At 35.1% G+C, this 23,509-nt stretch overlaps 1 protein-coding gene across 1 annotated transcript in view; it reads left to right on the plus strand.

Annotated features, from left to right (window-relative positions):
• The first annotated feature begins 204 nt into the window (after positions 1 to 204).
• Positions 205 to 23,509, plus strand: part of NDUFV2 (NADH:ubiquinone oxidoreductase core subunit V2) — a 31,207-nt gene continuing 7,902 nt past the window's right edge. Inside the window, exons 1-6 of the mRNA XM_081079024.1 lie at positions 205 to 370; positions 16,175 to 16,240; positions 17,666 to 17,728; positions 17,811 to 17,927; positions 19,888 to 20,056; positions 21,364 to 21,473. Of these exons, the coding sequence (XP_080935150.1) occupies positions 317 to 370; positions 16,175 to 16,240; positions 17,666 to 17,728; positions 17,811 to 17,927; positions 19,888 to 20,056; positions 21,364 to 21,473 (579 nt within the window). The 5' untranslated portion in view covers positions 205 to 316. The remainder of the gene's footprint in view (positions 371 to 16,174; positions 16,241 to 17,665; positions 17,729 to 17,810; positions 17,928 to 19,887; positions 20,057 to 21,363; positions 21,474 to 23,509) is intronic.

Genomic DNA, 23,509 nt, shown 5'->3' on the forward strand with positions numbered 1-23,509 from the left:
ACGCTCACTTTATAAATCCAGATCGGCGTTTCATCCCCCAAGGGCCCAAAGGACAGCTGGAGGACGCTTCCTTTCAAGGCTGGGACCTCAGCACGCTCCCCGGGACCCTGCCTTTTACGGCCCCGGCTGCCCTCGCTCCGCCCCTTTCCCTGCAAAGTCTCCGCCTACTGGGCCCCAGCAGGCCCCGCGCGCCCTCGCCGCTTCCGCGTAGGCAACTGGACGCGCTGGGCCTGGTTCGGGCGCGCGCACGTCGTGCGTCCCGGCTCTCCGGATTCTCGCCGGGCGCCTCGCGGAAGGGCCGAGAGTTTGGTCCACCATGTTCTTGTCTGCGGCGCTCCGGGCCCGGGCGACTGGCCTCACCACATACTGGGTAAGGAGGTTCGGAGTGAGCCCGGGCACTGCCGCCGCCCTTCTCCCTCTCTCTTTGCCCTTTGTTGTGAGCACAGGAGAGACCTGGGCCCTGGACTGGCCTGCAGGCGGCGGCAAGGGCATTGCGGCCTTCGCCCTCTCCCCGGAGAGGCCGCTGCAGCTCCACCGCGAGCGAGGAGCGCCGCAAGAGGGTCGGCAGATGTAACTGCGGCGGGTGCAGGGCCTTCCTCACAGGACTGGGAGGTTTACGCCTAATTTGGTGAAGGAAAGGATGGAGGAGGGGCTGCTCGGTGTCTGTTGTATCTTGTTTTCGCTCTAGCGCGGAACACAACGCCTGTCCTAAGTCGGCCAGATCTGTTTCCAGTATCCCCGCTCCGGAAGGAAGCACCTTGCATATCAAGCCTAGTGACCTTGTCAGGTTCAGCGTACTGGAGAGAACTCAGGAGTGATAGGCTCTGGCTTGCTTGGTTTATGAGCGTTTCCTTGGGCCAAGAGAAAGGTAACCATAGTACTTCATTTACTGCAGTTGCTCTTCATATGGGAAAAGTTTGGTAAACCTATCGAACTCGGAGAGAACAGCACCACAAATACTGCATAGCAGGATTTTAGTTTGGTCTTTTGAGATCCAAGTACATCTCATTTTCAGCAAGGAAATTGAATCTCAGAATTTGAAACAACTCAAGTTGGCTTAAAAATGCAGATTCCAGAAATGACGATTATAACCGGGCATTTACTGGAAAGAAAGAAGCCTTTTTGTCCTTGCAGTAAACTGGAAAGGTTGGGCCAGTTTTCAGCAGAAGAGAGGGAGACAGTGCATAGTAGCATGGCATGACTTCGGGGTTTTAGAGTTAGACCCGAGTGTGCGTGGTGACTTCACTGCCTTTTCTAGCTTTCTAGTGACTGGTTGTTTTTCTCACTTTGTTAAATGGGAACGTTTCAATTTGCAGTTTAGTTTTTTAATAAACGTTTGAGGTCTTACTGTGGGTCATACACTGCTGGACTCCAGGTAACAGTATGGATAATGATGACATTTGGTGACTACTTGCTGTGTGCCAACCACTGTGTTAAATATTTACATTCTAAATTTCATTATGAGGTTGGTACTATTCCCCCTATTATAGATATGAAGTAAATGTAAACAATCCCTGTTCTTGTATAGTTAATAGTCTCATGTAAGAGGAACTTTGAATTAAGGGAAATATCGTACAGTGTTAGAGTTATGAATAAGGTCAGTCAGTTTGGTTTGAAGATGGTGTAAGATTTTTCCTGGAGACAGTACTAGCAGATTAGCGATGAGGTCAGAGCCAATTGAGGAGAGGGTACTCTAGGTGGAAAGGACAACATAAGAAAAGACTATTGATAGTTGGCAAGAAAAAGCTTAGTGGTATGAGAAGCTTCAAGTAGTGTTGCTGGACTCCATTGTTGGAAGGAAGGTGAGTTCCAAGATGAAATGAGAGGGGTGGGCAGGATCCAGATCTTGGAGCTCCTTGCATGCCATGCTAAAAAAAAATTGGCTTTATCTTAGAGGCAATGAAGGATTTCAGAGGAGCAGAAGGACATGGTCAAGTTTCTGTTTTGAATGAATCACTGTATGGGACTGAAAGTGGAATAGATTTTATTGGAGCCAGAGGTAGGGAGACTAAATAGATAAGAGGCTCTTGCAGAACCCCAGGTAAGAGAAAATGAGGAGCAGACCTTGTCTACCGTGTTTCCCCGAAAATAAGACCTAGCTGGACAATCAGCTCTAATGCATCTTTTGGAACAAAAATTAATATAAGGCCAGATATTATATTTATTATGTTATGTAAGACCGGGTTTCATATTAATTTTTGCTCCAAAAGACGCATTAGAGCTGATGGTCCGGCTAGGTCTTATTTTCGGGGAAACGGTAGTCGGAAGGATAGAAATATAGAACAGATAGATTTTAGTTTATTTTGTTTTTGAGGCAGAGAGGTTAGAGGTGCAAATTGAAAATCAGTGTTAATTAAAAAGAACAATAACTTCACATAGTGGAAGAAAATTTTAATCAAGTTGTATGTTTTTGCAACTTCTCTTTTTTAACAAACATTACCTGTTACGTAGTAATGTGCTCAATAAATATTTGTTGAGTTGATGAATAAGTTTAATTTTTATTTTTTTCTAGTTTAATTGAGAAATAATTGACATATATCACTATATAAGTTTAAGGTATATGGCATGATGGTTTGATATACAAGTTTAATTTTTTACTACACAAGTAATGCATTGTAGGAAAAACATAATATTAGCAACAGCAAATAGAATAAGCTCAAAAAATAAAAATCACCCATAGTCTCATCAACTTGGAAATTACCAAAATGTTAACATTCTGATGTCTGCAATTAACAGACTTTACAGAATTTTTCTTTAATCAGATGATAATTGTTCACAGTTTTGTAACGTGTGTTTTTCCATAACACATTTTGATCATCTTTCCTTATCAGTAAATATTTCTATACTGTCATTTTTAAGGCTGCGTAGCATTACATTGTGAGGATGTTCTATAACTTATATAATCAGGCCCATCTTTTAACCTTCTACAAATAGCGGGATATCAGAATGTCCTAGGAAAAATCAGGAAAAGTGTAAATAAAGAGGTCCCACTGATAAAATTCCTTTCCTAAAAGAAACCTGTAAAGAAACCATTTGCATTTTCAAAAAAAATTGCTTATTATAATTTCTGCTTTATTAGCTAGCTGTCATTTCCTTCAGCCACAGGCTTGTCAGCTCTTCATTGCTTAAAAAATATCAAGAACTTAATACTGTGTCTGGAAGTGCTTGGAATACACTAGGGTGACCTTCAGCCATATTTCTTAATCTCTTTGATCCCCGTTTTTCTTTCTGTAAAGTGCAGTAATAGCCAATCAAGTAATTGTCAAGAATTACCTAAAATGATGAATTATGGAGCAATAGATATTCAGAATAGGTTTATTTCCTTCCTTCCTTCAGTAATCGCCCGTGGCTCTCTGTAATGTTGACATCCCTGTACAACTCATCAGTGCCTCACTCCTAAGCTACTACTTAGTTTAGTAGTGCTGAGAGGGTTGTGGCATTGTAAAGGACTGTGTTTTCAGTTTTAGAATTTTCATGTTTCTTTTTTAATAGTGGCTATCTTTTTTTTTTCTCACAGCATTTTTTTTATCAGTTTCAGGTGTACAAAACAATGTAATAGACATATCGCCCCTCACAAAGTGATAACCTCCCTTTCCCAATCTGTTGCCCCTCTGATATTGTATATATCTGTTGCAGTTCCATTGACTGTATTCCCTGTGCTGTTCTCCATATCCTGTGACTGTGTGTGTGTGTATGTGTGTGTATATATATATATGTGTGTGTGTATATAATTATAGTTGACATACAGTATTACTCAGCTTCAGCTTCATGTGTATAGTGCAGCGATCAAGCATCTACACCATCCATGAAGTGGTCTCCCTAAATAAGACCTGTGCCCTTCTGACACCCTACAAAATCTTTACAACATTGTTTGTTATATTCCTCAAACTGTCTTTCATATTCATTGACAATATTTTCTTTTATGTCCATAAGCATGGTTGTAGCAGCTTTGAAATTATTCAGTAATCTCCATTCATTGTCTTTTTTCTTGAAAATGGATTGTGTTTTTCTTTTTTTTTTTATGTTGAATAATTTTGGATTGTATCCTGGACATTGTGAATGATATGTCATAGAGGCTCTAGATTTTGTTAATTCTTCCAAAGAGTGGTGGTGGTGATAGTGTTGCTGGCAGTTAACTTAATTGAACTCAAACTACAATCCAACTCCCTTATGGGCAGCAACTCAAATACTGGTTCAGTTCCAGCAGAGCTGCTTGGAGTCTGCCACCTGTGCATGGATGCATGGTTTGGAGTCAGTATTTGGGCCTTCTTCTCTCTGGCACTTCCTTTTCTGGGATTTCCTGCTATGCCATGCCTGTGATTGTCCCAAACTTTCCTGTGGTTCTTCAAGCCGTTAGGGCTGCTGGTTTTCTCTTAAGAGTTTTAATTGCCTGGGGCCTCCCTTCAGGCTAAAACATGTAAAGGAAGAAAACAAAAACCCTCATTTGCTTCTCCTAAGTATAGGCACCCCTCCTATACTGTGTGCACTTGGTGTTTCTCCAGGCCTTCAGAAAGTTTTTTTTCCCTAATTTTTAAAAAAATATTTTGTCCAGAGGTTATAGTTATTACTCCAGGGTTTGGCTGGATAATAGCTACTCAGCCATACTAGAAGTGGTGGCATTTTTCTTTCTAAAGTTTAAGTTCTGTATACTATTCCATAAGAGATTCTTAAACCTAATTTTGCGATGGCCCAGAGTATCTCTGGACTTGAAAGGAGTTCTTAAATTTTTTTTAAAAGGCATTTGCATTAGTTTTCTATTGCTGCTATAACAAATTATCACAAACTTGGTGACATAACACAACACAAATTTACTATCTTATGATTCTGTAAGTTAAAAGTCTGACATAGGTCTAACTGGGCTAAAATCAGGGTGTTGGCTACCTTTCTTTCTAGTGATTCTAGGGGAGAAATACAGCGAGAGCTACATTTCTTTATGGTGACTGGTGACTCTGGGAAGCTGCCCTTATTTCTGGCTCATGGCTCCCTTCTTCCGTCTTCAAAGCTAACAAGAGCTGGTCAGACTCTCACATCACAGCACTCTGACCCTGCTTCTGTCATTTGTCACATATCCTCTGACTCTGCTCCCTCTTCCAAATTTTAAGGGCCCCTGTGATTTTTCTTGGGTCCACCCTAATAAAGATCGACTGATTATCAACCTTAATTCCATCTGCAACCATAGTTCTCTTTTGCTGTGTATACTAACATATGCACGGCTTTCTAGGATTATGACGTGGGTATTTTGGGGGCATTATTATTCTGCCTGCTACAGCCTTAAACAGTTTAGGGGAAAGAGAAAATGAACAAATATTCAAGTTTATATGGTGAGGTTCAGTATGCCACTATTGGCACACTGCAAATTCACATCTTTATATTAAAGTTGTGAACTCAGTCTCCATTTGAAAGATACAGATAGCTGGACTTCCCTTCTCTTTGGGCATTGTTTAGTACCAGGCCAGTACGTTGGGTAATAAATTATAGGTTCATTGACTATGTTGTCCTGGTTTTCCATTGGGAAACCTTGCCTCACCATTTTTTGAATCAGGTCAGGAAGCATGTTATAAACCAGTTGTTGGAAATTTCTTTCATTCAATAAACATTAAAGACCATGTTTAAACACCTTTTGCTTTGCCTTGTTGGAGAATGAAAGCTACTTTACCTGTGGAATATTTTGCTGGGTGTTATCCCACTTTGTAGGTGAGACATCTGAAGAGTCCCAGGCAAATATGCTCCAAATTACGTAGTATGAGCTAAACTGGGTTTGTTTGCAGGTACTGTTTTTTTGATTTAAAAAAAAAAATTTTTAACCTACCTTTCTGAAGTTGCTTAAGTTTACTAAAGGAAATTGGTATGCATGGTGAAGATTTAAATTTTATAGGTGCTATAAAGTGATTTCACTTTGGGGAAAAGAGATTGAGGTTCAGGGGTTTTAGAGGGATTAGAGGGGGAGGTTAACCTTGATACTGATGGATGGGAGGGAGGTATAGGGTGACATAGTGTTATAGGTATAGGTAGCTTCATGTACAAGGATGGTGACGTATGAGAGCATAGCAGGGTGAACAGGGATAACTAGTTGTGGAAGATGAGGCTGGAAAAGGTCATAAAGCCTTGGTATGCGTATGTCATACCACAGACTTTAGATTTTATTCTGTAGGCAGTGAACAATTGTAAGTAGATGAGTAGCACAGTTAGATTGATTCCCACCAACTCCTCCCCCTACCCCATCATAGTTTTAGGACAAAATCTCAGGATATGTAGAGAAGGTGAGATTGGAAGGTTATTGCAGCAATCTAGGAGAGAAATGAGAAGAGTTGGAACTGGGGAGAGTCGCAGGAAACTGAAGTAGCAGGAAAGCAATTTGAAAGTTGTTAAGGTAGAATGGGTAGGACTTGGTGACTGATTACATTGAGAGAGTAAGTGAGAGAAAAGGGAACTTGGGGAGTTTTTCATTATTATAATTTTTTAAGTCATGAATAGCAAGTTCACATAAAGATAGGAAAGAAAAAGTAATTATAAAATCGTGTTTCTCTGCATAAAGAAGTGGGGATCAGTATAGTAGGCGAACTTACTTGATAGTTTCAGAGGTAAAAGGGTACAAAACCTACCTACTTGTAGAGTACATGTCAGTTCTTTCTGTAGAGAAGCAATTGTTTGGGATTAAACTGCAGAATTACATAGCTATGATGGTTATTAAGTTTAATTTTATCAGGGTAGTAAAAGTATACATTTTGGGAAATTTTGAAAAATTTCCTTGTAAGTTAAGGTTCTGATGTCCTGAGCCATGATTTGCAATCCTGAAAAGACGTTACTAACATCAGTTTAATGTGATGATAGTAAAATACAGACATGTTAGACTATTCAGAGTCAATAGCAGAACATGATTTTATCCTTGTCTTAACCATTTTATAATACAGCACTTGGAATACTGCACACGATTTTATTCTTCCCCTTAAGAACAACATAATCAAGGTAGAATATTGATAGTCAAAGTAGTCTTAAAATGGTAACTGAAATCCAGTGAGTGTTTCAACTCCTGAATGAGGTTAGACTTACAATACTTTGGCTTCCTGAGGAGAAGGTTCAGAAAGAGGAAGTGAGGAATAAATCACAAAGAAGAATGAATGAGTAGAAAGACTTGTTAACTCAATTACAAAATAGTAGTTGATGTTTAAAGAAAATACTGTGAAGTCAAAAGAATGCAATTTTGATTCTAAGGGGATATCATGGTAGTGCTGTGAAAAAGAAAAGTATGCAATTTGAAAAATACAAATAATGTCATGCTATGTTCAGATGGTTATATTTGTAATGATACGTAGTACATGTCTAATATTTTGAGGTATGGAGAAGATAGTTCCTTATTGTCACTGACTATTCCTTAATATTCCTCAGTACTTCCAAAGATCCTGAGTAGGAAAAGATGCCTAGCATTTGTTATTCTTAGAGTCATTAGCATTTTGAAGATTATTCATAACATCCATTAATTGTGAGCTAGGATATAGATATCATATACCATAAAGTAACAATTCCCAAACTTGATCAAAAGAATCACATAGGATATTTTAAAAATACAGATATTTGGCTCAGCCATAAAAAGGAATGAAATCTTGCCATCTGTAACAACACGGATAGACCTAGAGGGTATTGTGCTGAATGGAGTTAGAGAAAGACAAATGTCATTTGATTTCACTTGTATTGGTATGTGGAATCTAAAGAACAAAATAACAAACAAAACAAAACAAATAAACTCATAGATACAGAGAACATTGTGATGATTGCCAAATGGGAGGGAGGTTGCGGGGGTGGATGGAAAAGGAATTAAGTAATAATTGGTAGTTACAAAGTAGTCATGGGGATGTAAAGTATAACATAAGGAATATAGTCAATAATGTAATAGCTATGTATACTGTCAGATGGGTACTAGGTTTATCGGGCTGATCACTTTGTAAATTATATAAATGTCTAATTACGATCTTGTACCAGTACAGCTGAAACCAATATAATGTATGTAAACTGTAACTGAAAAATAAAAAAAAAAATGTTAAAATTTGAAACATACAGATACTTGCGCTCCTAATAGTGGTAGATTTATTAAATTTTAAATAAATATATGCTTATTTGAGTATTAGTCGTAGGACTAGAAATAAGGCAATTTAAACGTATACAGCATTTGTTTGTGTTTGATTTCCACATTTAAAAAAGTTGTGTTTAAGTTTGACTAGTTAATTATTTAGGGTAAAAGCTCTCAAAATCATTTAAACTTTTGAAAATGAATATTTGTAATCAACTCAATTATTTAGGTTCTCCGTTTTTGAGATTATTGAGGCCCATTGTTTGGCCTTTTTATTTCCTTCAGTAGCATTTTAGGACACAAGAATAAAAGATAATTGGAAACTAAAATGTTACTTAAGCACTTTACTAAAAGTGCAACTGAAGTGTTACTTAGTTAATTATAACTCCAATAATAATAATAATAATAGTGACTAACACATGAATACTTATAATGATAATGTTCTAAGCACTATCTCATTTAATCTTTAACAGTTTAAGATAGGTACTGCTGTAACTTTAAAGATGAGCATACCATGAAGAGAAAGAGTAACTTTCCCAAGGTTACAGTAATTGGTGAAGATGAGCCTGAACCTAGGTCCACTGACTAATATTTGGACATTTCATTTCTCTGAAGTATTTCTGTTCTTAGGGCAGTTGAGTGTTGTTGGTATGTGTATTGGATTTTAGATATCTAAAGAATGCTTTAAGTTGTTTGGTCAAGGTGGCTGAAAATAATTATTACTATTATTGCTGTTAATATGGTTATCTTAATCTGTAATGCTCCTTTAATACCTGGGCTGTCTGTGTAGCTTTTCTATAGTAGAAAATTTGGCCAAATTTTACTTAATTCTCTCATAGTGCTAGGGGAAAAAATCACTTATATTTCTTTAATTTGAATGAACATTTTTACATTATTGATGGAACTTTACTTAGAGGACATTTGTAGAAGCCCTTTTATGTATATTTGCAAATATAACAAAACTTAATTTTAGTGATTAAGGCATGTATTCAAGTCAGGAAAACCTATGTTTGACTTTTCATTTATTTTAGCTGTGTGATGTAGGGGATGCATTTTCTACTTGACTATTGCGAAGATTCTGTTATACTTCTTTTTTTTTTTTTCACTTTCTAAATTTTATTTGGTCTATCAGGCTAGACAAGTATCATTTTTCTTGGAGAATAGAATATCCTCAATTTATCTAATGGAATCCCACATGCAGATTTTAATTTAGTTCATTGATTCCTTGCTTGCTTTGTATAGTACCCTAACACTGTGGTGGGCTTTTAGTATGTTTTAGACTATGAAAAATGTTGTAAACCAATTTGGTTGGTACTGAGTAAATGAATTACAGTATTTGTAAACTTTGTAGCACAGTATCGGAGGCAGAGTAAGCATTTGTGTTTATTTTCATCCTTGAAATAGATTTCACAGTTAATATAAACCCATCATCTACTTTATTAAACTAAAATTCATTAAAAAACTTGTTTGTCAAAGATTTTTTTAAAATGTAAAAATATCTACTCATTATATCTTGGACAAAGACTTTTAAGGGAGCTTTAATTTTCTCTGCATATCTTGGCTCTAGACAGCTGTAAGAAATGGTCTTTGCTTGAGCTGATGTTGGGGGAGGCTGTAGGTAATAAGCAAGTAGGTACTGGTGAACAGAGGGAAAAATGTACAGAAGGAACCCGTGTCACTTTTTCTTCATCATATGTTTCACATGTGAGTTGTGACCCCTGTGCAGGTGCACACATATTTGGGGATTTTTAACTATAAATGTTTGGGGTGGTCTGAAAGGTATATTCCTTGCCTGAATTGATTGCTCATAAAGGAGCAGACTTTTTCAGTAGCCTGGCCTTAGTCCTGTCTTTCTGATTAATTAGGTTAATAATTCTGTCAGTTTTGTTTTACAGTTTTATTAATTAAGTTCCCCCTGGCTGGATGTAGCCTTTTATAGTTGAAATGTCAGACAGAACTGAAAGGTGAGCAGAGTTAGAGAATATTAATGTCGAACAACAGATGAAATTAAAAAGAAGAAAACATGGGGAAAAAAATCCTATTCTTGGGGAGTGGGTGGAGAAATAGAAAATTTAAATTTTTGTCCCTTGAGCTATTGGTATTGATATTGCAAATGGTGATAAGAGAGAAGGGTGAGCAGAAAGAGCAGAGGACTCAGATTCAAATGACCTGGGCTCAGAATCCATCTGTCACTAATTGCGTGGTGTAGGGCAGATTACTGTTTCCGAACCTGTTTTTTAAGAGTAAAATGGAAATAACTAACCATAGGTTTTTGAGGAGTCAAAAAAGACATGTTGAAGTACTCAAGGTTACTTGAATCCAAAGAAAACACTGCCACTATTTGCCTGCTGTAAATCTCTGTTCCTTCTGAAACACTGAAAAAAAAAAAGAATAAGCTAGAAACGGAACCCACTATGAATTCTCTGGTGTATATTAGATAATGTCCTTGTGTATTTAAAAAAATTACTTGAATTTTCATTTGGAGTTCACTGAATTCAGTTGGAATTCATTGAAGTACATACAGACGTTTCAGAGTCTAAAGGGTGACAGGGTAAAGCTTAGTTTACTCTTCCAATCAGTCCAGCCTAGCTACGCAGCTAAATTGTTTTCTTCTGGTTCTAAGACCTGTTGGTCCTGGAATGCCTCTTTAAAGTGAAACTGAATTCAGATGGTCCATTAAGTAGTGTAAGGATGTTAATTTAAACTTGATATCTTATTTATTTCTTTATTGAAAGTGTTTGATGTAAACATTATAAGGAATGTAAAATAGGTGAAGTTCTTAAAAATATCCAAAATACAGCAGCTTTGAAAACGGCCATGCACTAACTTGCTGTGAATAAGTTTATGCCAAATGAAAAAAAAAGAGCGCTGCTATTTATCCAGCGCTTTTGTTTTATACGCAAATTATCTGAGTCCTTTTTCTACTATTTTGTTTGCTTTTGTTTTATATGCAAATTATCTGAGTCCTTTTTCTACTATTTTGAAGAACCGGGCTTCAGACATTGAAGTTAGGGTGCTCAAATGCTATGTTAATAATGTATACATATTTAGGATTTCTGTAGGAATCAAAAAGAGTGGCATTTACTGTTTAAAAATTTTTTTTTAATACAGGAAATAGCTTGTTTTAAAAAGAGCATGCACATGCATTCTTCTCTCTCTAAATAGGAGTGTAGTGAGCCAAGGGAGGCCGCCTTTCCATTTCTAATGTGTTTTTTCTAGAGCTGTGATATCAGATAGTTTCATTTAAGGGGCTAACAATAAGATCATGACCTTTGTTGTCATTAGCCCTAAGATCTAATGTGAGTTCTGGCACAAGTGGTGTGACCTTGATAAGTGTTCATAACTTGTTTAAATCTCTATAACCACCCTTTATGAAAGTTGTATTAAATAATATGTAAAAAGCTTAGTGCCTGACATGGACTACTTCTAATAATAGTTAATGATAAGTAATAGTAATACAGTATTTACTGCATGCCAGGCAAAGTATTAAGCACTTTATTAAGATTATCGCTCTTAATAATCACAATCTATTATTAAATTAGTGCAAAAGTAATTGCAGTTTAAAAGGTTAAAAAAAAAAATTGCAAAACCCGCAATTACTTTTGCACCAACCTAATAGTATTATTCCAGTTACACATGAGGAAAGTGGCTGTGGAGCTGGGCTTTTACAATTTAGCTAAATTGTTTCTCTGCACGTAGGGTATTTATGGAATCTTAGATACCAGTGATACAGCCCAATTTCTGGGGTGTTAGAATGTGAAAAATTTGGTTTTTAGAAACGATGAAATTGACACTTCCTATTTGGTATCTGTCCTTTTCAACATCACAGTGACCATCAACAGTACAGTATTTTTAAAATTAGTTTGGTAACATTAGGATGATTTGGATTGGGGAAGGGTCAGCTAGAAAACGGATAAGAGTAATGCACAGACCTGAAATGATGCCTGAAATAGAGTCGTGGTAGTAAGAGAGGAAAAAGACTAAAGACTTCATTGGTTTTTAAAAATTGAAATGTGATTGATACGTATACATGGCCCAAAATTCAAACAGTATGCAAGGGGAAACACACACACACACACACACACACACACACACACGGTGCCAAAAAAGTGTTACACATTTTAAGAATGGAAAACTATTAAAATTGTAATATTCAATATCTACCGATAACAAAAGATGAATACAAGTTTGACTTCTGCAATTACAAGAGGTGCTCAAAGTGGTTACCATCAGCGTCCAGACACTTCTGATTACGGCGAACTACTGCTTGAGCAACATTGACCAAAGTGTTAACATCTCTTAAAATGTGTATACATTTTTTTGGCACCCCCGACATATATAATAGTAAATTTAAAATATATTAGGAGTGAGCAATAGAGATAAATGATATATATTATGATAAATAGGTGTTGTGTGTATTAAAGAGTAAATTTTCTTCCCTCTCCAGATCCTTGGTCCCATTCTCTAGACACAGTTAAATTGGTTTCTTTTATAATTTAAGTCTCTATATTCATCTTATTCCTTTGCTCTTTATATGGTGTTCTCTATATTATAATTATTTTCTATAATTTAAAAAATTATTAGAACATGGAGATGGGGGTATTTATAGATTTTGACCTCCTTGTCAGGAACTGAATTGAAGGCTCTAAGAGGGAGGCCAGTTGGCTCAGTGGTTAGAGCACAGTGCTCATAACACCAACATCGTCAGTTCAGTTCCCACATTGGCCAGTGAGCTGCACCCTCCACAACTAGATTGAAAACGACGACTTGACCTGGAGCTGATGGGTCCTGGAAAAACACACTGTTCCCCAGTATTGCTCAGTTAAAAACAAAAAAAAACAAAAAACTGAAGGCGGTGAGATTTTATTCTACTTGCAAGCTAACAAGTTAACTGGCCTCAGTTTCATGGATGCTTGCTGAGATTCCTGGGTCAGAGAGAACTTTATTACTCAGGGCACAGGAGGTAGCATGAGCTTCATGTTCATGTTGGTTCCCTTTGACCCTCGAATCCCTTGGGAGTGATATGGAGCAGCCCAGGTGACTGTAGTGCATCACACTGAGGACCCCAACCCCAGCTGCAAGAAAACTTGCCCAACCTTTCCCCAGAGTGAGACATTCTCTACAAAACTCCTTGAAAAGATAGTCTGGAACAAAAACTGTTAGTGCCTAGTGCCTCTGCTCAGAAGATGTGCAGAAACCCGAGACCCATGGAAAATACCAGCACTACTTCTTCCTCTTTCCCCACTTTAGGTAAAAATGAAATTTATATGTTAATTTCAGTGGAGAGAAAGGAAGTGGTATTTTTCAACTATCTAAAATACACTTTCACCAGAAAAATTGACAGTCTTATGTAGATACAAATAATAAAAATAATTATGTGTAAATGCAAGAAACAGTAAAATCTGTTCTTTTGTGTCAGTTGACAGTGACTCTATCTCTGTATTTTTTAAAGTTAAATAAAAGTATGTGGCACATCCTGGAATAATGAGGAGGGGATCAAATATTGACCCAAATCTGAAGCCATTCTAGTTTAGAGATTGGTGATGTTTAATTTGATGTACAGGGAAATCGGAAAGAGAAATAAGATTAACAGTGGAGGTTGTAAGTTTTGTACCTAATGAAAGTTTTGTTTTAAATGAGTTTTTTGTTTTTTTCAGTTTGTCGGTTAATCCATGCTAAATAAGAAACCTGGAAAGTAGAGAGAAATGTAAAAAACAAAACAAAATAAGAGGTGCTTATAATCTTGTTATTATGAATAACAGATAAGTCCTTTTAATTGTTACAGCCTTCCAGTCTTTTCATTAGTGTCCATAGTGACTATAATTGGGATGGCAGTTTATGCTTTTTTTGTGTATTTTGTTTAACCCTCATTATTTTCCAGTTATGACTGTGGCACAAATACTTCTTTCTATGTTATTATATTTAGGAAATATAATTTAGTTACATAATATTATTTTTGTTGGAATTGTTAGTATTTATTTAAAACCTCCTGGTGCTAGGCTTTTTGGTTGCTTGTGTTTTGCTATAACAAACATTACAGAAAACATTTTTATATAAACTATTGTCCTCATACTACTCTTTAAGATAAATTTCTAAAGTAGAATTACTAGGCTAAAAGATGGAAACTTTTTTTAGTGTGTCCATACACCATGCCAATTAGCTATCCTAAAAGACCATCAATTTTTACCTAATGTATAAGCATGCCCACCTCTCCATACACTCAACAGAATTGAATTATATTTTTTAAAAATCTGCTAATTTGATAGTTGGGATTACAAGTTTATTAACTTTGAATTCTGTGATAGTTTTGTTCATATTTGCTCATTTTTCTCATTTATGTGCATTTATGATCTATTCAAGCTGTTAACTTTTTGTTACTAAATGTGTATAAGATTCAAGTCATCAGCATAGAGTTAATAGCCGAGAACAGATTAGCTCTCGGGCAAAAGATCTATAGAATAAAGAACATAGGACAGAACAGAGCCTTGAGAACACCCACTCTGAGGAAATGGATAAAAAGCCAGTAAACAGAAAAATGTTAGGGTTCAGAAGTTAAGAAAGGATTGGATACTTTTCTTACTCTTAAATTAATCCTTATTTTATTATGAAGTCCTTTGTTTTCTCTCACAATTTAGTTAACTCACTAATGTTACTGAGCAAAAATTGTTCTTTGATTTAAAAAATATATACTGTATCTTCTCAGGTAAAGTGGATGCAGGTGCTGTCTTCTAAATTTTAGTTTTAGTTAATGTTTCAAAACTTTATGCTGATATTGTTCTTACAGTATTATTTGGGAATTGTGGCCTTAGTTTTATGTTTTCTCAGTCCTTGTTCTGGACAGACAAATCAGGGATATAGCCATAACCTTATATTTAATTTACAGATAATCCTGAAGCAATTTGGGAGAAATTGAATGAAAGTATAAGAACATAAATTGCCTTCTTGATATGTGTTGATTCTTTTTAAAAAACTTATATTTCAGACACAAAAAAAAGAAAAAATACAATACACTGGGTATCCACTTGCTGCCTAAGAAAGAAAACCAACACAGTCGAAGCCCCCTGTGTACCACTAGCTGATGGAATTCTCCCCTCCCCTATTATCCTGAAACTGATATTTATCACTCCCATGTTTTATACCTGTGTGTCACATTCTGTACCTGAGTCTTTTCTTGTTAATTAAAGGAAATGTTCTATGTAAACTTATTTCTTTAATGGAAATATTATTTTTGGATCTAGGGGAAAGTTAACATGATTATGTTCTATTATTGTCTTTACTTCCTTCTCTGTTACGTTTGCCGCCTTTGAATTGTCCAACTCTTTGCCAGTCTATGCTTGGTTTAATCCAGTGTTCTGCCATCTATGGTTAGGTGAAACCAGAAATCACAGGATTTCTGTCTGAATAATAGTTGAATTGCTTTTGGGAGGCGGTGAGGGTGGAGAACGGAGGAATGGGGGGAGGAGCAACAGGGCAAAGAAAAATGAAATGAGGTGGGAAGGGTAATCAAATGGTTCCTTTCAAAACAATTGAGTATGGTCAGTCTACATAGCATCATAAGCAGCTTTCTGGAACTAATGTTATGGCTGGAGTTTCAAAATTAGTAAAGAATTGAAAAGGAGGATATAGTTGACTCATTTGTACAGATTATATGACTCATTTGTACAGAATGAAAACATGTTTATGAAGGTCCACACTTAATGAAAGCTGGGATCCAGCTTGATTCAGACAAAAGTGAAAGGCAGTAAGTTAATGGTACATTAACTCTCCAGATGTAAGCCAACAGACTATCATTACATTAACTCTCCAAATGTGTGCCAACAGAGTATCGTAGAAAGGATACACAACTCAGGAGATCTGGGTTATGGTCCTGGTTCTTCCACTGACTGTTATGTGTGACCTTAGGCAAGTGAATATAACCTTACCTTTGGATCTCCATTTTTTATTCCTTTCCTGAAATAGAATGGGCACGTGTAGGGTAGTAAACCAAATCTCTTAAGATCTTTTACTTCTGTAAATTGATTCTGTTGTTTTTAGTTACGGATCTTAAAGTATTTCCATATGGAAAATTTCTTAAGGTTTGTGATTTACTAAATTTTCTTAAAATTTTAGGGAAGACATATAAGGAATTTGCATAAGACAGCAGTGCAAAATGGAGCTGGAGGAGCTTTATTTGTGGTAAGTAATTACTTAGATTTCTTCAGAATTAAAAAACTTGGAGATTTGGGTAAATCTGTTGTAATAATTCAAAAATACCTTAAATACCAATTTCTTTGGAGTATCCTGGCCATTGTGGAAATTTAAGTATAGCTAAATGAATTTACTGCATTTCAAAAGACGTGTGGTTTCAGCTGAACATCTCAAGTTTAAATTGATACCAGGGCAACTCTGGGAATAAGAATTTAGATTATTATTTGGTGAAATTACTGTGAGCCCTAATCTGATTTTACATTTTGGGTTCTTAAAAATTAGTCATGTTGGCTCACTGAAGATTCTGAGGCTGCAACTTGGGGAATTCCAAAACGGCACTAGTTTGAAACTCATAGATTTTAGCAATAGAATGTATACATTGATAGTTGGCCTTTGCATTTTTGGTTTTCAGGGTTTAACTATAGGGAGAGGTCAGGGAGTTCATGCACAGCTTAAATGCACAATTCAGAAAGGATAAGATAATGTATCTCCTTTCTCTGATAAGTTACAGTGTTCAGGGATTAATCTGGTGGTGTTTAAAGGCAATTTAGTGGACCTATATGATTTAGAGTTAGTGGTATAGTTTTGTACACTGAGTTATTTCCAGGCTGAATCTTAATAAGTAACTTAGCTGTACTATTGATAGACTCCAGCTTTACATTTTATCATCTTTGTCTAAAAACATCAGATTTGCCACATATTTGAGATCATTGTCCAAAATTTCCATTTTCTTTCCTCTTTTATGTCTTTAAAAAAAGAACTCTTGAGAGTTAACACACTGAGGGACCATATATACAAAACATTAATCGGTGTAAGTGTTAATCTCAATGTGACTCATTTGATTTCCTGTTGACATGCCATTTCTTGTCAGTTTTTAAAGAGGGCCTACTCTTTTATGGATAAAAAAATAAAGTTTCTTGCTGTTGGCTAGTTTCTGTAATGTGGAGAAGATAGATATGCTGCTTTTGTACCTTTGCTAAAGTACTGAGTCCCTTTGACGATTTTATACACTGTCTTTTGGAAAAATGCGCATATGTTCACACTCAAAATTGTCTTAAATTTCCTAAGGCTTCCAATAATTGGTAGTGTTTTGGTAATTAGATTAGCAGATCCTGTCCTTTAATCAAGTTGGGTAACCCTTTGTTTTTTGGTCCTAAAGCTACTTCTCTCATTAATTGGTGATTTCTAAAATTTTGAATTCTGCTAACATTACTTTGGTAATCATACTCATCAAATGTGTATTTAAAAATTAGTTTAGTCATTCTTTTTGATGCAAGGATAGATTGATATATATCATGTTGAAAATAAAATTAAAAGATTAAACGATCAGTAATAATATAGTAATGTGCAAAGTTACTCACCTTTTGAGGGAATTTTGATAATTTTGGAAAACATTTTTTTCCCTTTGTATAGCACAGAGATACACCTGAGAATAACCCAGATACTCCATTTGATTTCACACCAGAAAACTATAAGGTATGACTAAATTATAATTAAAGCACAAAATATTTAGCTATCTTTCAGATGTATAAAAAGAGGTGCTTTTTCTTTGATACAGAGGATAGAGGCGATTGTGAAAAACTATCCAGAAGGGCATAAAGCAGCAGCTGTACTTCCAGTCCTGGATTTAGCCCAAAGACAGAATGGATGGCTGCCCATCTCTGCTATGAACAAGGTAATGAATTCATTTTTGCCTTGGTTCAAAAAGAGAAGAGATTGTGTATGGTAACTTCCTTATGTAGAAATTCCTCTGACACTCACTATATATATATATATATATATATATGTCAGAATATAAGAGTTTGAAGTCCTTTAATTATTCATGTTTCTTCAAATTGCATTTGTGCTTTTGTTGGTTCCCTTAATAATGCAGAGAACTGAAAGGGAAGAGTTTTTTTTATCCTTTGAGGAAATAGTAAAAGCATTACAGTGAAAGAGGTTTTCTTCCCACCCCTCCCCCCCACCCCACCCTCCTTTCAAGAGGAATGACCATAATAAAGATAAAAGATCCCCAATGTGTATAATTTGCTGTCAAGATATTTTGAAAATTAATGTGTGATTTAAACACTAGAATTACGAGGAAAAAGGATCTGCTCACAGCTAATGTGAATCTTTTTGATATTTTGCATCTTTGGCTACCACCTTTAACAAAAATGTATATATTACATGGTATACAACAATTGATTATGGCACCTTGGAATCAACAACCTACAGAAATGTTATGGGTGACCCATTTAAGTGAAGTTAGCCTATTCATACATCTTTATGATTCATTTTTTCTAATTGTGTTTTCAGCCCTAATCCAAATATCAAGTTTAGTCATATTCTATTAATATAACTACATTTGTATGGTATTATGTTACAGTGTATAATTTACAAAGTGATATACAAAATCATATATTATTTGATTCTTAGGAGAATCACATGATTAATAAGTCATTGTGATATAATGGGAAATATATTTGACTTCGAGCTAAGAGATCTGATTTTTCTCTGGACATACTTCCTCATGTGCATTGAAGGTTGTGAACTAGGGAGATCTCTTCCAATTGTTATGCTTTCTAAGCTAAAGAGCTGGGAACCATTTCCAATTCAGTGTTTTCTACTTGACTGACTTTCTGAATTTTGACTTCATTTTCTAAATTTTATTTGGTCTGTCAGCCTAGACCATTATCAAGTTAATCTTTCACAGGTGAGCTGTTACTGGATGTCTTTGAGAATATGTTTCCTTTAGGTTCCCTGATATGAGAAAGGTCAACATATTTGTCATCTGAAATGCCATTTAATGAGCTCTTCTTCCATGTCAAAACATGGATATATGCATAATTTTTAAGAATGCCAGATATCAAATCTTAAGACCTGATTAATGATATTTGATCACCTGGACCAGCCTTAGCAAACAGCTAAAATAACATTGTTTTCCCACAGTTGCCCTGACAAAGAGAGTTGGGCTCAGATAATGAATCCCTTGGTCTTGAACCTACCTCCGCCCATTGAATGTCAAAACAAATATTTTCTGTAAATACTTTGATGTGAAAGGTAGGGAAGTACTAGTCTATAAGATCAGCTTTTGTGAAGAATGCTGCAATAGGAAATGGTGCGTATGTGTATATGTTTATAGATATGTAAACCAATACAGGCTAGTAGGTAAACTTTGAATCTCAACCTTTTTTCTGTCATCATACCTTTTGCACACACTATATATCACCAGTAACATCAAGGCTGTTTTGAAAAATTGGTGAAAAGTTGAAAAGTATAATTTAATTTATTGGGGTTTGGCCACCAAATTTTTGCCAGTTATAAATTTTAAATTATAAAATATAAGTATTGGAATGATCAAAGTAGAAATTCTTAATAGGGAAAGATTGAAAGATTTAGAGAAAAGGATCTTTTTACATAGACAAGTGGGGTGGGTAACCATTAGCCTCTGGGCTCTGTGTGGTTTAAGTGTAAGATGTATGCAAAAATGAAGGACTTGTACCTTGTAAATATCAAATACAGGTATATTTGGCTGCTTTTGAGAACTTTTCTGTCTTTACCAAATGCAAGCAATGTTGAAATATGCTTTTTATAACATACCTAAAGCTCAGTTAAAGATTGTAATTGTGTTATTTAAAAATTTTCTAATTTTTTAGGTTGCAGAAGTATTACAAGTACCTCCAATGAGAGTATATGAAGTAGCAACATTTTATACAATGTATAATCGAAAGCCAGTTGGGAAGTATCACATTCAGATCTGCACTACTACACCTTGCATGCTTCGAAACTCTGACAGCATACTGGAGGCCATTCAGAAAAAACTTGGTATGGGACACATTGTATTTATAACTTTCACGAAAATTAGAATTGTCTTTCTAGGGTTTACCTATTTCTACCTAAATTTTCCAACTTTTGCCATCTTACGGGACCTGTATTTCATGAGTAAATTTTTGTCTTACTGTTTGTCTATCTTTATTTCTTCTTATTTTGTATTCTTTAGTTCTCAATCTCAAAAGCTGAATTTTTCACCTTTTTTTTTCCTAATCATGTTTGTTTGAAAAGCTTCTAGGAGTTTTAAAGTTTTCATTGTTTAGAAAATTAAGTTTTCACTCATTGTTGTATCTTGCGGTATGTAAAAAAGTGACTATATTGTCCTTGTGTTATTCCAAACTAGCCTTGGGAAAAATAAGATCTGAGAACAATAAGAATGCTTCAGGAAGGGAAATTTGAAATATGATGCTATTATAGTAGAATTTACAAAATTAAAAGGGTATTTTTCCACAGAAAACTGCTATTGTTGCATTTATAACTACATATGTATATATATCAAATGAAGTGAAAGGAGGTGCTTTTTTAAAAATTTCGTTGTTAACTGAATATAAAGTGCTTGCATGTTGTAAATATAGTTGGGCAATATTGAAGGATATAAAACAGAAAGCTGAAGTTTGTTCAGAATCCCACACCCTACCTACAAGGTACAAATTTTGATAATAGTTGAGTATATTAGTTTTAGGTTTCACATTATTTTAATTATTTTCATTATTAAATACTTAAATACATCTGTGTTTGCTTTTTGTACTTTATTTTGGCTACAACATGCTTGTCTGCCTCATTTTTCTATTATAACTTTAGTTATTCTGCAGTTACTTTCATGTGTACCTAGCTTTGCATACTTATCCTATTGTATACTGAAATTGTTTACAGGAAGTAGAATTGCTGGGTCAGATTTTTACTATATTTTGCCAAAATGTCTTCCCTAAAGATGTGAGGGTAGTTGTTTTCCTCACAGTCTTAATGTGTGACATTAACAGTTTTCTGAGTTTTTGTCAGTCTGATAGTATGACTTATTTTAGAAGTTAATTATCACAAAATGAAAATTATACAGCCTGAAGCACTGCTGTATGACAACAAACACTGATGAGTCTCCTGAAATTTGGTTTTTAAAGGAACAAGTTCACTTGAGAAATCCTTGAATGTTCTAGTGTAATTATACAGTTGTTTTACTTAAAAAATTTAATGCTTCTAAATACTTTTTGTATACCTCTAGTATGTTGGGTTTGTTTTCTTTTTTCTTCTAAACCATTGCTATTAAAATATAACCTGGTTCTCATGGTGATCATTTATATTTTTAGGAATAAAGGTTGGGGAGACTACATCTGACAAACTTTTCACTCTTATAGAGGTGGAATGTTTAGGGGCCTGTGTAAACGCACCAATGGTTCAAATAAATGACAACTACTATGTGAGTATTTCACTTACTATGAAGTTGTATGATGTCATATTTAACATCTTTGGTTTCCCATTTTGTACAGGTTGGTTTCTGAATTACTCATGTAGAGGAATATGGATATATTCTTCTAAATATGACATACATATCCAGAAGGTTTTTTTTTTCTGGTTTCCAAAGTTTATTAAAAATCAAATAGAAAACTTTTCATAAAAATACGTCAGCTTTAGCTTCCACATTATTGTCCACCAGAAGATATTTTTTTTAAAAATTATCTTTAAACATTTTTGCATTTAATTGCAGGAGATACTGATACATTTTTAAAACATTTAAATTATGAAAAATGTAGTAATTTACATATAAATATAGAAAATAACCACCAAGACTTCACAGTAATAATGTTTTCCCGCACTTCAGTAAATTTATTATTATTATTATTTGTAGAAATAAGCTACAGATGTAGTAGATAAATCATTCCCACCCCTACCAAAAATAATAATTATTATTTTTATTTGTAGAAATAAGTTATAGATGTAGTAGTTAAACTATTCCCACCGCTACCAAAAATCCTATTCCTTTCCAGTCATTCTCAGAGGTTACCACTATCATAAATTTAGTGTGTATTCTTTCTGTACATGTTTTTAAACTTTTCAAATATATGTATCCAGCCATGCTAATACTGTTTTAGCCAGATCTCACAAGTTTTGATTAATATTTTCATCACTTAGGTCTAAATATTTTTTAATTTGCATTTTGACCTATGTTTTTTAGAAGTGTTCTTAATATCCAGGTGTCTGGAGTTTTCTATTTTTTCAATTGCCTGCTACCCTAATTATATTATGGTTTTCATTTACAGTATCTTGTTAAGTCATACTTCTTAGAAATTTGTTTATGGAAAATTTTTTGAGACCTGTATTAGAGGTGGATTCTTCAAGAAGGGATTTGCTTTGCTACTCTCTTTGCTCCTGGAAATGCTACAGGCCCCAAAGAAAGCCCCTCTCTTTACACCTTCCCCATCTCCTTCAATGCATAAGATTCCAGGCTAGCAGTTTTTTGAGGGACAGTTTAATATCTAGTTACCCTTATATTGAGGGTATAGCTTTTGGAGCCTTAATTTCATGTGATTTGGATGTCTCTTGTGGCCCGGGGCTTTGAACCTTGCTCCTCTAGGCTATGAAACCCTGAGGTCAAGTTTGCTTGGTATTCCACTTCTTTACCTGGGTTCAGTTTTGGCCTCTGGGTACTTACTTTTCTGTCAGTGTATTGGTGCAATTTAAAAAATTTTGTTTGTTTTTTATTTTACCTAGTATTTGTAGTTGTTACAACAGGAAGTTCAATCAGGGTAGTTATTCTGCCATAATGCCTCAAATGGATATGTACAAGATTTTTTTGTTGTTTTCTTTTGTTTTTTTTGAGTTGAAATTTGATTTCTTTGGCCTTTTAGATTTCTAAGGTATTTTCATTCTCTGTAGTGATTTTCTTCATTTTAATGATCAGTAATTTAAATTTCTTACCTTACCTATTTCCCATAGTTAAAAAAAGTCTTTTAAAAATATGGCATCAGCTTTCCCTTTTCCATATTTTTATAATTTACCCATAATAATGAAGATCTCAATTTAAGCAGGAATTAGACAGTCAAGGCTTTGTATGAAGCATTGTAAGTCTAAATATAATAGCGTACAGATTTATCCAAGAACTAAAAATTCTTTGTAATGGTATGGTTTTTGGCAAGGCAGTTAACTTACAGATCTCAGTTGATGAGTGGATAAAATAAAATAGTCACATAAACTTTTGATTGGATTGTGCTTAGGAAAAAAACACCTATCAGTTTTGAGGATGGTTAGATAGATTTGAATATAGACTTAACATTTGATTGTATTAAGGAATTATTGTTAATTAGGTGTGGTAATGGAATCATATTATTTAAGAGAATTTTCTTATTCTTAGGAGGTGCCTGGCGAAGTATTAAGGGTGAAGTGTCAGAATGTTTGCAGCTTGCTTTCAAATGGTACAGCCAAAAAAAGCACATATTTGTACATAATGTAAATAAG

This window comes from Rhinolophus hipposideros, assembly GCF_964194185.1.
Source record: "Rhinolophus hipposideros genome assembly, chromosome: 17".
NCBI classification, from domain to species: Eukaryota; Metazoa; Chordata; class Mammalia; order Chiroptera; family Rhinolophidae; genus Rhinolophus; species Rhinolophus hipposideros.